Here is a 17316-nt window from a genome sequence, read left to right as displayed (position 1 = left end):
TAAATTATTCACCAAATGGTAGACTTACCACTTTCAGTGACATTCAGTCAAGATGTTTGATTTGATAGCTGCCTTTATAGCTTCTGAGCATATCTTTCATGTTCCAGCTCAGTAGAGCTGCATTTGCAGTGCAGATCCTGCTCTCAGCTTTTGAAAGCAGAGGGTGAGGGAGTTGGTGTTGTGGCCAGCTTCTGCAGACAGAAGGGGGGAAAGGGACAGACACCTAAAGGTTTAGATGTGGGAAGGAGGGTGCAGGAATGTAGCTTAGCATCAAAGGATTTGAGGTTAAAGAGGGATTAAAATACAGAACCTTAAGAAAGGACACTAAAGCCAGAAGCAGATGTTGACAGAAAAAAAAGGGCAGGGAAGAAGAGGCAGCAAAGGGTAGGTAGATGGTGAGAACAGGAAAATCAGCAGGTTAGACAAGACAGAAGATGTATGAGAGGATCTTGCTACAGCAGGGACTTGATGGAGAAGGATGCTAGGTGCATGAATTAAATGGTCATGGATCTGCAGTAACCTGGAGGAAGACCAGCAAGGAAACTAGGAGCAAGAAGCTGCATCTAGGAAGGGAGGAAAAGAAAGCAGGGAACAATGAGGGTCAGCAGAAATGTGTTTGAGGACTTGGATACATTCATCTGCGTGTTACAGCTGACATTTATTCCCTCCTGAACATTTCTCTATTGCTAAGCAAATAACTCTAAAACAAGAAGACAAAGTGTGTTGTGTTTGGCATGTGGCAGATTAGCCCACACAGGAGACTGTTGATTTTTGGTGTTACTGTTGAGTCCATTACTGAAACTTGGGGAGCTCTGTACCATAGATTTGAGCTTACTGCCAGCACTGCAGGTGTCAGGGTAGTTTGTGGGTTTGTTGTTTTTCTGGTAATTTTGAAGTTTACAGAGGCACAAGGAAGGATCCTAAAAATAAAAGTGAAAGATCTTTAATGTGATTTAATGTGTTTTCCAAATCTGCAGAACTGCAGTAGCTAATGAAACCACAAACTGCCTCATGAACTTATGCTTATGATAGTAATATGCTGTTTAAAAATAAACGTGGGCATATGATCATGTAGATGGTAAGCTATTAAAGGTAGTATGAGTTACAGAGAATGTTACAACTTGTATTTCATAATTTGCATCTAAGTATTTGTAGAGAAAGAATTAAAAAAAAATCTCTGCACGTAAAGGTATCTTCTCCCTTGCATGCTCTGTTTGGGCTTCTATTAGATCTCTGCTCTTAACTAGAACACAGGCATCTAACAATAGTGTTATAGGGATCTGTTCTATAAAGCAAGATATTGAAGATATATTGCCAAAAATGCCATCCTTGTCCTGATAGGCTTCCAGACCACTGTAATTCATGGTCTTTTTCTTGAGGTACACAGCATATAAGTTTGTCCCAAGTGAAAGAGAAGATTGCAGCTTTGTACCTGCAGTTGGTACTATTTGCTGTATTTGTGTGGCTGTTCCCTCTGGCACTCTATTTCCTGCTCCTGTGCCTCTCCCTCTGTACAGTGCCTGTTGTCACAACATTGATCTCTGCAGATTCTAGAGCGTGGTTGGCCGTTCTGTCCTTAACTATAGCTAAGTGCCCATTTTGTGGAATATTCCCTCTCGTGTCATCATTAGCTGTGGTCCTGTGTGTTTGCTATGGAGATGGTGGGGAGGAGGAGGGCTGTGAATGTGATGCTTTGGGGTCCATTCTTGGACTGAGCAAAGGTAAAAATAGACAGTGTGCACAACCAATTCTAAGGTGCAATTCATGAAAAACAAGAAGTCCAATTAAATGCATTATTTTATATTAATTTAAATTGACGTATTGATTGGAATAATAATATCAATTTTGTATTTGCTTCATCAAACGATTGCACTTTAAAATTAATGCATGCAGAAGTAATAATTCGTACATCTTTCTCTGTTTGAGAGATTACACATTTCTTTCTATTCATATTCTTCCAGGTGACTTGGATTATTACTGGCTGGATCCTGCCACGTGGCACAGCAGGGAGACGTCCCCTATTAGCTCGGTAAGAAATAGAAAAATAGGGATTCATAAGTATAAATTAAAATGTTTGCTAATTATTTCAGTCCAGAATAGATATTTGATTGTAAAAAAATATTCTATACAAATCATATGAAAATTTGTTCTAGACTACCAAGGAAATGGAAATCAGAAAGAAAGTTTTACCAAAATGCATATTTGTAAAATTGCCTGAATGTTAACTTGACTTTAATTCCTTTATAAACATGACACTTAATTTCACTATGAACCAAAAAAAAGCAGTTGTGAATGTGATGCTGCTCTGGGAAAGATTAGTGATTTTTTTTAAGACTTGGAGTTGGAAACCATAATTTTGATTTTATTATATAATGAACCCTCATATAGTAGACCTGCATATCATGTGTTATTCTAAAGAACAGAATTTCTGAAAGTGCTTTTCAGAGCTGTGCAATTGAAAAATAAATATTTAATTTTATTCTCTAAGATGTGTTTAAAATGTTTAATTGCACTGAAGTTTGAACTGGATTATAGTTCTATCTGTAGACTTAATGCAGAGATTTTCTTACAAGAGGCATAAATGTTTACTGTAGCCAGGGTCCAAGTGATATACTCATAGAAAACTCAGGTGCATTATGTAACACATCTGAAGGATGTTTGTGTCAACTGTGACATGATGATACAGTAATTTTATTGGTTTATACATGTACATGTAAATCCTGGAGGATGGTCGCACTTTTAAAATTCCAATTCAATTTAATTGCTTGTTTTTTAACAGCATCCCGTGACGTGGCAGCCTTCCAAAGAGGGAGATCGCTTAATTGGGCGTGTTATTCTCAACAAGAGAACAACCATGCCTAAAGAATCAGGTGCATTACTGGGGCTAAAAGTAAGTGTTACATGATTGATGTGCTAAATGAACAAAAGTGCCACTGACCTTAGGCATACAGGTGTAACACATTAAATCAGAGGACTCTCCAATCATATAGTTTTTTGACAAAAAGTGTATTCCTCTCTTTTCCTAAATTTTGAAAGTTATACAAATAAATTATGACTATAAATACATTTACTCCTTCTATACTGTCTTCAGTCATCCATGACAAAATGGCTGGACCATTTTGATTAAAAAGGGTACCTTCATTCAGCTTCCTGTCTGCAAGACATGTAACTACACATGGCATTAATGGAGTCTTGCCTTTTCTAGCTCTGCTGTTTGCAATTTAGTCAAGTAATTCATGTTATTATCCCCATACATAAATGTCATCTGGATGCAAATTCGTACAAGGTCAGTGTTTAAAAGCCACACAGCCATTTGAAAACAGAAATTTTGTAGAAAGAAACCAAATATTTCACAAAAATCCTCTTAAATCATGGTAGAGGTTATATTAAATGTAATTCCAGTTAATCTAGTACCCCAGAATTGATATATTGGCAACACTGTCCAATTTATTTAAATCCCTAATTTACAATTTTAGCAGACTTTTAGGTTCATGTGTCTGAATTGCCAGAACACTTAAAAGAGAGTTCTGTTTCTGAAGCTAGTGGGGAATACAGTGTACCAGTTCAAGTATTTTTCTCTCTCTGTATATTTTTAAATCTATGGGGCAACAAAGATGACTGATGGAATTTAATTTGGGTGCCCTCCTCTTTCCACTGAGAACAACAGAAAGAATGCAAGGTCTGAAATAGTCCCACCTTGGAATGAGATAGTGTGACATGGTAATACAAAAGATGAAAACAGCTTCATTCTACTAAATGTTTAGTTGTCTATAGCACAAAGCTCATCTTTGCTGCCAGCAAACAATTCTATTTGAATATGTTAGAAAAAAAGGTTGGGCCAAGTAGGAAATGTCGATTGTAGAGTTGTTTCTCTTTGATTTTTCAAATCAAATGTAGGTTGTGGAGTTGTTTCTCTTTGATTTTTCAAGTTTCAGTTGTATGTAATGTGGTCTGAGGTCCTCACTGATGAATTTTACACACTATCATGTGACAATATTGTTGGCAGATAGGCTTCTGGATACTTTTTTAATATTAAAACTCCTGCTAATTTTTGTGATTGCAACGTAAGATAGTTAAAGAGATACCAAGTCAGCAAGACTACATTTTCATTGTATATTATTTAAAATCTGGCCCTCTTGAGAGCATGTGGTTTTTTTCCAATCCTCATCCCTGTATCCTGTAGTCATCCTCAAAAACAGATCTTCAGTTTCAGTTTCTCTTCTGCTCTACTAAAGCCGGAAGTTGCTGGTTTGTCCTGTCATGTTCTTGGATGAGAGTGCCTATGTTTTAGCATCATCAGCATCTTGTGAACTCGTTACCCATGTTTGATAGTAGTGATTTGCTGAGTTTTCAATTGATGTACCAGCTGCATTTTGGGATTTCATATGCTTGAAATGATGTGCACTTGCCATTTAAATTTGAGTACGTGACAGACAATTATTTGTAAAAAGTGAATTTGCCTGGTTATTTATTGAGGAGTGTTCTTTCTGCAACAAATGTAGGTACTTAGCAAACTGCATAAGATTGGTCAAACACAGTAAAAAGGAATATCAATTTTATTCTGTGTCAGCTTTACTTCTTTTTGTCTTTAAGCCTCTCTAAAACTCAAATTGACAATAGGTTTGCCTATGAGCAATTCAGGTGTAATTTAAAAAATGATGTGAAAACTGATTACTTTTCATACAAATATATTTGTGCTCTATGTGACATCTGGTTGGTGGCTTGGAGACTCACAAATTTGTGATCAACTTAGGTTGTTGGAGGAAAAATGACAGAATTAGGACGACTCGGTGCCTTCATTACCAAAGTGAAGAAAGGTAGCTTGGCTGATGTGGTGGGGCATCTCAGAGCAGGTAAATCAATCAGTTGCATATGAAAGATACTGTCTTTTAGTGATGGCCTATTGCATGCAACCTTTCATTTATGCAAACATTTTTCATGTGTTATGGTAATATTTTTTTAAATACAGAACAATACTGTAATGTTATTATGAAATGCCATACATTTCTAATTTATTATGAACATTAATTAATTGCTTGGATGTGTGAGCAAAACAAAAGACACTCCTGAGGAATGCTGGTAAGAGGACTGGGTGACACTGGTAAATTTTTGTTTGCTAGGTCAGGAGCTGCTTATTACACACCACAGAAGCAATGCAAACTTTTTTTTTTTTTTTTAACTGATTGTGGCAAACAAAATTCACATCACTGAAGGATGATACACTGCATACACAGTTGATTTTATTAGTGTCCCTTTCAGTGTTAACTGTTACAAATGAAAATGGAAAAGAAGCCAAAAAATTGGTCCTAAAATATTTCATTTCTATTAGATGTATATATTGCACTTACAAATAAATGGCTGTGCTAATGGCACTTTTCAGGCTTCTAAAGGAAGTGAGAATTATGCACAGCATTCGGTTTTCATAGTCACTTCTTAATGGTTTATATTTTTACTATAGCTCTAAGCGACTACTTTCCAAATGTTGTCTTAGCAAACCAACGTACCTATGTAGTGCCTTAAGAACCCAGAAGTTCCAATGCCAATGTGGATGGCTTCAGGATAATTGTGTGAAGCAGATAGTAATAAGGAACCAGAAAGGATGATGAGTCTCTAACAATATTCTACTTTTTTGGCATTTTTAGTTCTTTCTTTCTTACCAAAACAGCACCAACTATTATAGTTGTTTATAGATTTTAAATGCATATTATAATTATAGGAAATAAATTTGTCTCCACTAATCTTAAACCATTTGGGCTGAAATCCTAATTTTCTATTTCTGGTCTATGGTTTTGGGGGGGGGCTTTTTAATGAAAGCTGTTTTTCTAGTTTTAGAGCCAAAGTTGTTTCCCAGAAAAAATTATTGTTTTGGATGTTTCCAGTGAGTGAAAGTCTGTTCGTCCTATTGCATGGGACTGGAGCATACAAAAAAGGCATGGATGAGTCCTTGCAGTTAGAAAAAACACTTTTTTCCTTATAAAAAACATCCAAAATTTGGGTAGTTGGTAAAACTTGGAGTAATTGTACAAACTTCAATAATTTTAATAATTGCAAATATGAAGTCTTGCACAAGGAACAGAACATCCTTGTGCCAAATTAAGCACTGGGAGCCAACCAGCTAAAAAGCACCTTGGCAGGAAAGCGTCTGAAGGTTTCAGTACAGCTCTTTCATGATTTTAAATTATTTTTATGTTACTTGAAAATACAGATTTCATTCTTTGTGAAAGAATATGAAAGTGAGATAAACTTCTCTTTAAATTCAAGGGGATGAAGTTCTAGAATGGAATGGTAAACCCTTGCCTGGAGCTACAAATGAAGAAGTTTACAACATTATTTTAGAATCAAAATCAGAACCTCAAGTTGAAATCATTGTTTCAAGGCCTATTGGGTAAGGTTAAAGACTTGCTTCTTTAGCATAGTTATTGCTTCTGTTAATAGGAATCTTAAAGGGATTATTTGTGAGTTAATTATTCTTTATTGCTTAATAATGGGATACAATTCTCTTTCTGTTACTGACATTCTGTAGTCTGTTTTCTTCACTACCATTTGTACCTTTGCAGTGACATATAAGCATGAATATTGTTTTCTGTGTGGTCAAAGTACTATGAAGGCTTTTTCCAAGTGGGTTAGGTACACTTGTGCATGACAAACTTTTGGTTTTCAGGCTTTCAGTCTACTAGATCAGAGTATAAATGTCTTCATGAGTGGAGGGAAGCACTGCAGGATTGTAGTAAGCCAATACTAGTAGGATTTTAAACAGGCCTTCTTTAAAAAGCTAAAAAAAGAAACACAAAACTCATAATTGAAAAGACTGTATTTACCCTTAAATTTTTGTTGTTGAAGTCAACCATGGAAGCAAAAGATTCAATCAAAAATTACCATAAATATGTTATGTTTATAATCTCTATTTTTTAAATTATGAACCCAGGTTTGGAGTTTTGTGACAACAATTCTTGTATTGTGTTTCCCCGAATACACCTTAGAAGGAAAATAATATCTGTTGAAATTGATAAAATTGGGGGGATTGGCCCTGCATTAGTGATATCAGGAATGTTTTCAGCTAGGTCTTAGAAAATTGAATATGAATAATTTATTGTAAATTCACATTTATCTTGTGAAACAGAGTCACATGATTTACAATTAGAAGTGATTCTTTTAAATTTGCTATTTTCATCTTAATTATAATTTTTGCTTATCTCAAATATGATACTTTTTCAGTATTAGAAAGAAAAAATATTCATTTTCTTTCTGACTAAAATATCCTTTTACATTTTGATTATTGATTTTGTCTGTGCTATGAGAGTGTAGCTATATTTTGCAAATAAATGTTGCCTTTTTAATGGCAATCTCTATTAAAAGTACTTTAAAAATTGACATTAATAGGTAATTCTACCTATCAGTTTGACCTTCTAATGGAAAATGAAAATCTGATGCAATAATAGTGGCTGTTAAATGCTATAATTGCCATTCCCAGCTGAAGACTCTGGGAAAGTAGAAGCTTTATTTTGCATTTTTTGAGATAAATTAGGAGATACTCTTAAAAGAAAATTGCAAATTCAGTTGTACAGCTTTGTTATTAAAAATAATATGCCTTAAGGATATTTTAGGAAGTCTAGTTTTTATATTTAAACCAGCAAAAAAATAAATATGTTGATACTGGACGTGACTTGAATTCCACATTTCAGTTGAAGAAAACATGGAAATGGATTTGTACAACTGTAGAACTGATGTAAAAGGAAAGAGCTAGATTAGCATTTTAAACAATAGACTTTAGACATGTTTATTACTGTCAATGTTGCAAATTTTGTGTGCCCTTAAACTTCTAAGATAACTTCAGTATCAAACCAAATATATTCTTTAGTTTACAAATTTGATAAATCTATTAGTTTAGAAAAATTAAGTACAAGGTGACTGCATTCTAGTGGCACATTCCTGAAGAAAAACTGAAAAAAATATCAACATTTTTGTAAGTTTGTTGAAAATCAAAGAATGTTTGTGAATCTGAACAGTGGATTTTACATTAGAGTAGCGCACCCAGAAATAGGACCAATAAAATGTAAAGCTCTTCTTTGGATGACCCATACATATATTTTCATACACAATATGTAGTCAAAAGTAGATCACACTAGATTTTGCTTTTGTTTTGAGATAAATGGAGTCTTGGCATGGAGTTTTTTGCATATTAGAACAACATTTTTCTTGTAGATTTATGTCTCTATAGATTTTTAATATTATTTTTCTTTTGCTTGAGGATCAGGTTGTTTTTTTGGGATTTTATGAAAAAAAATAAATATCTCTAGAGAATAGACCTTTAAAATTTAGATCCCTTATATCCTGCAGTAATGAGTTAAAGTGCAGTTGTTTTACGTTAGGTTGGGATTTACCTGTCTGTCATCTGAAAATAGCCAAAAATTTCAGACATTGTACGACAAAGAAAATCCTAATAGTAGTTATCAAAAGAAAGAGCATGCTGCACAGGATTTCCTTTTTTTCCTTTTTATATATTTTTCTTAATAATTATGATTTATGTAAATTGTGTTGCATAATGGAAAATGAATTGCTTGATTAACAAATTACCTTGATTTTGTCCCTATCTCCACTTTGTCTTGTTTTCCAAACTGTGTGTGGTTTCAGATTCATGACAGGGAATTTTATTTCATCCCATCCAACACATCTACTTTGTCAAAGTTTGGTGGGTACTTCTAGGTGCTGAGTAAGCAAAATTTAAGTTGCTTGATACAGCATTAAATGATAATGCATTACAGCAAAAAATTCCTGTGAGGGAATAAGTTCCCGAAAGGCTTGAAAATGGTGCTTCATCTACATAATTTAAGTGTTTTCATCTCTCAGTATTAATAATGCAAATAATGTACCAGCAATTTTAATGGTCTTGATTTAAAAATTCCTAGCCTATTAGGTCTAAAAAGGCCAAACATGACACAGTTTGCCTTAAGTGAATAATGGAAGGACTGTAAGCCCACAAATTAGGCTGCCAGTTACAAAACTGCGGTCTAAACAATTTGTTCAGTCTTGTAAATTTGGATTTCTCTGTCTGCCAGCAAATGTAATTTTAAGTAATGGATAATTGTAGGATGTTTATTAGAGAAAAATGTGAAGCACATAACACTATTAGCAGCTAAAGGCATAACAACAATAAACAGTATAACCACAATAGTACTGGGGAAACTCCATAGAAACTAATTGACACTAATTCTAATGGCTGCAACACAAGGTAGATAAGAAACCTATAAAAAGTAGAATTAATGGGTTGGCTATCTCAATATAAGGAGAAGAAGTACCTATGAATATGCATACAATGTGAGAGGTGGTTAACATAAGACAGCACAGAAAGTCCTCTGGCAATATACTTTTCAGAGAAGAAGCGTGGCATGGTAACTAACTCACCATCTTTTGTGTGCTCTATGGGATAGTGCAGGTAAAACAAATGCTTTTTCATTTTTTTCTGTTTTCTTTGTCAGATGCTAGCTATCTCTGCTTAGATTTCCACAGATAATGCTGCTGAAACTGTTGTTTCTCTGATATGATTCAGTTCCTCTGTGCAGGGTTGGTTGCTGTGGTCTAGGTCCTGGCAAGGAGGTTGAACCTCCGTCATAAACCAGGCAGTGCTGAGCTCCAGAGCTGCTCAAGTAATTAGTGCAAACTGCAGATTGATCAACAGGTTCTGATGGCAAGGAAAGGTTTTGGAAATAGCAGGATGAGCACTGGGGAGAGATACTCAGAAACTCTTTAGAAGCTCTCTGGGGTGTAGAATATGATGCATTTCTTCCAAGAACAACCCAAAAAATATGGTTTACAACCACATTTGCATTTGGTTCTTCCTCAGTGAGCAACCTCTTGACTATATCCCTCAGAGTAATTATAGCTGTTACTGTGCAAAATAGTGATTTTCGCAAACCATATATCTGCACAGGGTAGATTCAACCTCAGGTACAGTTTTGTTAAATTTACATGGTCATTGAAGCATGCAAGGCTCAGACATAAGATAATAATATGTAATATCATGTAAAACTACAGAAGGTAGCAATAGAAAGACAAAGTTTGAAGTTGGCACCTCTTTACTGGAGTTGTGTCTGACACTACTTTTCTCAAGTTTATATTGCTCTAAAGGGGGAGTAAAATTTTGTTACTGTATTGGATAAGCAGTTGTGCAACTTTTCACTTTGTTTTTCTTTGACTATTCTAGTTTTGAATATTTTAAGTAATGAACTACTATTTCTTCTAAAGAGCTTTTTTGTAAATCATATATCAGCATATTTTCTGTAGTACAAAATTAAAAGCAGGCTAGATAAGACTAGTTTTCTTACTTGAAAAGTTTTAGATTGTAGTTTCCTTTTAGAATATTCATTCTCTAATTAAAATGCCAACACTTAATCCTCTTTTAAACTGTGGATCTGTTTCTGATGTTGATTTATTATTAAATTTTTCTGCAAGACTAGTTTTCTTACTTGAAAAGTTTTAGATTTTAGTTTCCTTTTAGAATGTTCATTCTCTAATTAAAATGCCAACATTTAATCCTCTTTTAAACTGTGGATCTGTTGGTTGTAATAGTGTGACTGTGCCTTAGCAGAAATATGAATCAGATATTAAGTTATTATTAATGTGTAATTAATATTTGAAGTTTATTTTTAGCCTTTTTTCCCTACTATATTGTTGACAATAGAAGAAAAAAATCCAAAGAGAATTAGTTTTAGTGTGTTTCTTTAATCATGTCAGGACTATAAAACTTGGCACTGTGTTATGTGTAATTAATATTTGAAGTTTATTTTTAGCCTTTTTTTCCCTACTGTATTATTGACAATACAAGAAAAAAATCCAAACAGAATTAGTTTTAGTGTCTTTCTTTAATCACGTCAGGACTATAGAACTTGGCACTGTGTCTGGCACTTTCCATGTTGAAACAGTCCTTGCACATGTGAACCTTTGCTTAGACATCCTAAAAGCAATGGTATTACAAACAGCATTATACTGCAGATGGGAGTGTTGATATTCTAGCACAAGAAGATATTGCAAACTTAACATTGTATTGAACAGGAAAATCTGTTTGATTATGGTAAGTAAATACTGCAGACTGAGGAGAAATGCCCTGGAAATTCTGACCTGAAAAAGAGAAAATGTTAAGAGGAAGAAGACTGCGCAGCAGCCCTGCTGTGCATCAGGTCATTAATCTGTTCATGTGTTTGTAGAGTAGTACTGTGCCATGTCAAGAATGACTAATTCAGCTATAATTCCATGAGTTTCTTGACACCACATTATTCTTGAATCATGAAGTCAAGACAAGGAGAAGCACATTCTTGTTTAGTGATGTGAGGTTTAAGCTGATTTGAGACATTAATGCAGAGCTGAAATAGTCTATTTTAAAACTCAGGCACCACAAGTTTAAATTTCAGGACATGAAAAGTGACGTTAAGGCTCAGTGCTTGGGTACTGTTGCATTCTTTTTCTGATACAAGCGTCTGTTTCTTTTTCATAAGTGACTTTTATATGCCTAGGAGTCTTAGTTTTATTGAGTTCCAAGTCAGAAAGATTTCTGTGTTTCACTGAGCAGACTGCCTGAATACCTTTAAAATTCTCAACTATAGACTTAAAATGTTCTTCAGAAATGTAATTACAGTTCCAGTTTTGGATTAGTCTATGTGGACGAAAATACATTCAAGTAATTCACTGAAGGGTTTTGTTTTCATTTCCCTGCTCTGCTGATTTGTTAAGATTTGTGCAATACCAGATGATTGTTGCTCTTGTATTGTATTTTCAATGATGGCTGAGAATAGAAAGAGCTAGGAACTAGCATCATCCAGATTTTGATGGAAGAATAAATTTATTGATGAGAAAACACTAATAGATGTGTGTGGACTTAATCACTTTATCTTACTTATATCTCTATTATGTGTTGGATATGTATGTGTTGAAAAATGTCCATACCCAGTTGTAACATGTTTTCATTTTCTTTTATCCTTTGGAGAAATGCATTATTCACTTGTTTGTTTTACATTGCTAATGATCTTTGTTTTCCTTTTTATTATTGTAAGACATTTTCATCAGTTTCATTCTCTGAACTCCTTGAGACGTTTATATAAAAATTACTAGTGAGTTAATCTTTGTCTTATTTTTTTGATTTTTGTTCTTCCAAAAAACAGTTGAACAACCATAGCTGTACTTCCTTTTGGCAAAGGAAGTACAGCTATGTACTGTATATTTCTTGTCCTAAAATTTCTCTTTGTTTATTGTTCCAGTTGTAAAAGTATCCAGTAATCCATCCACAATGTTAACATTGTGCTGCTCGTATTGTTATATCTGCTAGTTCCTTAACTTGAACATAGTTTGTGTTAGTGTGATTTTCATGAATGGTAGTGAAAAGTATGTCTTTAAATATTTCATCTTTCTTTCCTTGTAACCTGTTAGAGCAGAAACAGATCTATGTTTTTAAAACACTGTCCCAGCAATGTATTTGTCACAGCCAAAGGTTGTCTCTGTTGTTTCTAATTGCTATGTATTCACATTTTAGTGATATTCCACGGATTCCCGAGACTTCCCACCCCCCATTAGAGTCTAGTGAGTACACACCTTGTTCTTTTCTTTAAGCATGATCTTGTACCCAGCAAAACTGTTTCAGCTATGACATTTCTGAAAGATGATCTGTGGAAATTGCATTGACTTTGAAGTTTTTGCATGACAAAATTTAATGGGTTTTGGCCTTGTGTGTTAAATTTGAAGCAATATGGATTTTATTAAACATATACAGATTTCAAATGCTAGCAGAACTCTATATTTTCATTCTGTATCTTGTGTTATGTTACTACCAAAATAATAATTTACTTCCCCTAACATAAGAGAGAAAATAGATATAAGGGACTGCCAAAGGTACAAGTGATGTCAGTATTTCACCTCCTACACCAAGTCCAGAGTTGTTGTTTCTCTTTTCTTTTTTTTTAATAAGAAAACCTTGGTTAGGTGACTTTTTTGTTGATACTTCAAAAGGCTGGTGTTCTTTTTAACTATGTCATTTGAATGTTTTCAAACAGCGTATCTGAGGGCCTGGGCTCCCAGTCCTTTCCCATCTGAGCCTTTCCTGAGATGCAACTAGAAACCTTCCCTGGGAGAGGGAAGCTGTGATCCCTTGTCACAAGCTCATATCATTAGTGAGGGCTCTGTTTCACTAGGGGAGAACTGAGGATGTCCAGCAGTTGCTGAAATATCCTCCATGCCAGATTCATGTCCTGCATTCTTCATATTAAAATATCAGAGGCTACTGGGAGTAGAATCCATACAACAGATGTGGTGTATTCATCAAAGACAGGATCATAGAATCAGAGTACTTTGCATGGGGAGGGAGATGTGTGATTCAGTCAGAAAACAGGGTTTTTTTTAAATTTAAAACACCTGCTATGGTTTGTCAGTGATGTATGAGGAACACTCTTTTTATATGTTTTTTCAAATAAACCAAAAAATGACAGGCTTAATCTGAGATGTAGGGGTAAAAAAACCAGTCTTTTCACTCTATTTTCAACATCAATTTTATATAATTCAAAGAAAAAGCAGTTCACAATTTATCCAAATTTTGGAAGGTAAGTTCATGTGTTTCTCATGTGGTTTTAGGTTCAAGTTCATTTGAATCTCAGAAGATGGAAAGGCCTTCTATTTCTGTTATATCTCCGACTAGCCCTGGAGCCCTACGGGATGCACCTCAGGTCCTACCAGGGCAGCTTTCTGTGAGCATATTTTGCTTTTCTTGGGTTTTTAATGGAAATCTATGAAGTGCTGGTCCCTCAGCCCTGCACATTCTCAAGGCCTGTTGTGAGGCCAAGAGAAATGTTCAGTGTTGGTAAAGATTAACTTTCAAAAGTTTTTTGACAGCCTCTGGATGTGCTGACAAGCCATGACTGTAATCACAGCAGACATAAGAAATCCTTGTCTTAATACACCAAAGAGTGCAGGAATTTACATTGAGAAGAGCCCATAAAAGTGCCTTGAAACTTGTTATTTTGTAGCTTCTGCATTGAAAATAGTGTCTTTGCTGTACATGTCCAGTAATCTGCAGATTCAAGCATAGTATCACTGTTTTCTTTATGGGAACATTTAAAGGCCTGTATATTTGTTAAGCATTACACTATTCAGTAATGCTTTTTAATTTAGATACATCTTGGAACTTTCACATAATACTAATTGAAGTCCTACTTATTAAATATACTCTTGGTACTTAAACTTTGTTTTCTACATTCTTTTGTTTTTTATATTGATCATATTAATTCAGGACTATACAGCAGGCTTGAAAATTTCCTAACATTATGATTCTCTTAAGAAATTATGTAGCTCTATGTTATTGTTTCCATAAGCACTTTTGAAAAGGTCACAAATCTGAGTAGATAGATTTTAACTATGACTTGGAATAAGATAGTTAGAGATTTCTATTTAATGTAGCTTTTAAGGTGCAGAGCTAAGACATGCTGGTTTAGGTGCACTTACAGTTCCAAGATTATGCAGTGAGTACAATAAACAATGGAAGTATAATCAGGCACCATAATTTTATTCAGCTGTTATAAATAAAACAGTCTTTGGTATATACCATCATATTTTCCATCTAACCTGATTAAATATTAAGGGATTTTAAATGCAATATATCTCATTGTCTCTGAGGAAAAAAAGAAAACAGCAGTTACTTTTGCATTGTGGTTCTTTTTGATACAATCTGAAAATTCTGTTTCTTCTCCATTTTCAGTAATGTTTTCTGTTAAATTGATTCCTGTAGGTTAAACTCTGGTATGACAAAGTGGGACATCAGTTAATAGTAAATGTTCTACAGGCAACAGATTTGCCACCAAGAGTAGATGGACGCCCCAGAAATCCCTATGTAAAAATGTATTTTCTTCCAGACAGAAGGTAACAATATCCCAGTTTATAAAATTATGTTTTCATTTATTGAATACATATATTGAATAAACATTTAATGAATGCTTATGAAGAACTCATTTTTGCAATTTTTATAGGTAGATTATTTATAACAAAAAATTATACTTGAATCATGCAAGTCAGTATCAATTTAACTTTGTGGGCTTTTGTAAGAATGTGAACCACTGTGCAGAAAATGCTTACTTCTTTTAGGCATTATCACCTAAGAGAAAACGAAAACAGTTACATCCTGATGAGTACATGGTATTTTTGGATTTATCTCTATGAATAATTTACAAAAAAATATTTATGTTTCAGTGATAAAAGTAAAAGAAGGACCAAAACAGTAAAGAAAAGTCTAGAGCCAAAGTGGAATCAAACTTTTCTCTACTCACATGTACATCGTAGAGATTTTAGAGAACGAATGCTTGAAATCACAGTATGGGATCAGCCAAGAGTACAAGAAGAAGAGAGTGAATTTCTTGGAGAGGTGATGCATACAATCACATTTTTTCTGAGTTCATTGTTTGGTTTTGAGTTATATTTGCATTTGTATTTTGTGTGTTTCTCTGTGTGACTTCAAAGTAAAATTGAAACCTGATGATTTTTCTGCTAGATTCTTATAGAGCTGGAGACAGCACTTTTAGATGATGAACCACATTGGTATAAGCTACAGACACATGATGAATCTTCACTACCTCTGCCTCAGCCATCACCATTCATGCCAAGAAGACATGTTCATGGTGGAGAGAGCACTAGCAAAAAATTACAAAGTAGGTCCAAATTCCATTAAGGTCTCTTAATTTTTAAATTAGAAGTTCTGGATGTGGTGTAATGGTACTTAAATTCTAAATAAAATAAAACTATACTATTTCATAGTCTTTAAAGTAATGAAAGTAATGAAAATGTGTGGCAGAAAGGCAATTTAAATTATGACATTATTACATGTCAGCCTTACAACTCTGACTTATTGCTTTCAAGTGTGTGAAACCTGCTGGAATTGATTTGGCTTTCATTAGCAAAAAAAAAAGAATTGTTCAAAGATTTTTTTCTCATAAACTTCTTTTTAAATAGATAGATGAAATTTGTAATTATTGGATAATTTTAAAAAATTTACAAGTATTTTATTTTTTAAAAATAAGTCCTTAAAGACTTACAAGGCTTAAAACCACTTTTCGTCATAAAGTTAGTCTTAACCTCCAATATGCTCATTAAAGTGTACTTTTGCAGAAAAGAGAGATTTTATTAATAAATGTGTTTGGGAGCTACAGTTGTTTTCAGGAGTCTGATTACAGGTTTGTATCAGGCATGTTAAAAGGAGATATTTCAACATTGTAGTTTCTCTGTCCATTTAAACTAAGATTTACTTAGAAATATGGAAGATGTAGAGAATTATTTTAAAATGCATTTCCAAGCCATTTTTCTGACTTTTCCAAAACATGGAAGTCATTCACTCCAGCCAATGCGTGGGGAAACGGTGCACATTCAAGAATGAACTATAAATATGTGTTACTGCTATAATTGCTGCATAGGTGCCCAAATGCAGGATGTGTATAGAGAGAGCAAATGAAAGGTTAGTTTTTGTGAGATACCTGAGCTTTTCTGAAAGCTGGCAGTGCTGTTTCCACTTCCTCTCTCTGACCACATGCTGCCTCATCTCCTTTTCTGTTCAGCAAGCTGATTCAGCTTATTCACTGAAGTAGCACAAAAATGTTTTTTTTCCTTTACTTGAGTTTTGCTTTTGGAGGCTTACAGAGATAAACTATCCTAGTAGAGGATTACTGAGGACTGGAGAGGAAGAGAAAGGGAAAGGAGGCTGCAGCAGCTGTAAGATTTTAAATTGTCTCAGTTATCTTCTGAACCATCAGTTTGTCACTGCAGTTGAGTTTTCCTTCACTATTGTTTTGACTTAAAATCATCTTTTTGCTTTCATTATTGTGTTGAATGAACATACTTTTACATATTATAACATGACCAGATGTTCAGGTATTTGTTTACCTTACTGTTGTGCAGGATCTCGGCCAATCAGTGATAGTGACATCTCAGATTTTGATGTTGATGATGGTATTGGAGTTGTTCCTCCAGGTGCGTGGATGAACAGCATGGTCCTGCTTTCTTTTTCTTCTTTTTTGCTTGTTTAGATTTATTTATCTTTATAATATTTTGGAATATTGAGGATACTGGTTTTGGAGAGTGCATTGTGGAAAAAACAGTTTTTCCTGATTATTCCATGGTACCTGTCCCATACCTGGCAAACTAAAAAGATTCTACTATTCATTCATTTATATTTATTTTGCATATCACTCGTCATATGGACCCACTGGTTAATTTCTTACTGTGTAATGCTCCAAGCATTATTTAAAATGCAAATTAAATGTAAAAGACTCCCACATTTTAAAATAGTTAAGATTTCAG

At 34.3% G+C, this 17316-nt stretch overlaps 1 protein-coding gene across 17 annotated transcripts in view; it reads left to right on the top strand.

Annotated features, from left to right (window-relative positions):
* Positions 1-17316, top strand: part of RIMS1 (regulating synaptic membrane exocytosis 1) — a 308204-nt gene that overhangs the window by 175879 nt on the left and 115009 nt on the right. For all 17 annotated transcript variants that reach the window (XM_039729070.1, XM_039729060.1, XM_039729086.1 and 14 more), the window contains 10 exons: positions 1962-2029; positions 2780-2890; positions 4754-4853; positions 6262-6385; positions 12521-12567; positions 13612-13724; positions 14762-14892; positions 15220-15391; positions 15518-15674; positions 16915-16986. In XM_039729070.1, coding sequence (XP_039585004.1) covers positions 1962-2029; positions 2780-2890; positions 4754-4853; positions 6262-6385; positions 12521-12567; positions 13612-13724; positions 14762-14892; positions 15220-15391; positions 15518-15674; positions 16915-16986 — 1095 coding nt within the window. The remainder of the gene's footprint in view (positions 1-1961; positions 2030-2779; positions 2891-4753; positions 4854-6261; positions 6386-12520; positions 12568-13611; positions 13725-14761; positions 14893-15219; positions 15392-15517; positions 15675-16914; positions 16987-17316) is intronic.

The sequence above is a fragment of the Passer montanus genome, unplaced genomic scaffold (genome assembly GCF_014805655.1).
Source record: "Passer montanus isolate IOZ18808 unplaced genomic scaffold, ASM1480565v1 scaffold11, whole genome shotgun sequence".
NCBI classification, from domain to species: domain Eukaryota; kingdom Metazoa; phylum Chordata; class Aves; order Passeriformes; family Passeridae; genus Passer; species Passer montanus.
The sequence above is the reverse complement of the archived record's forward strand: the minus strand, read 5'-3'. Positions and strand labels throughout refer to the sequence as shown.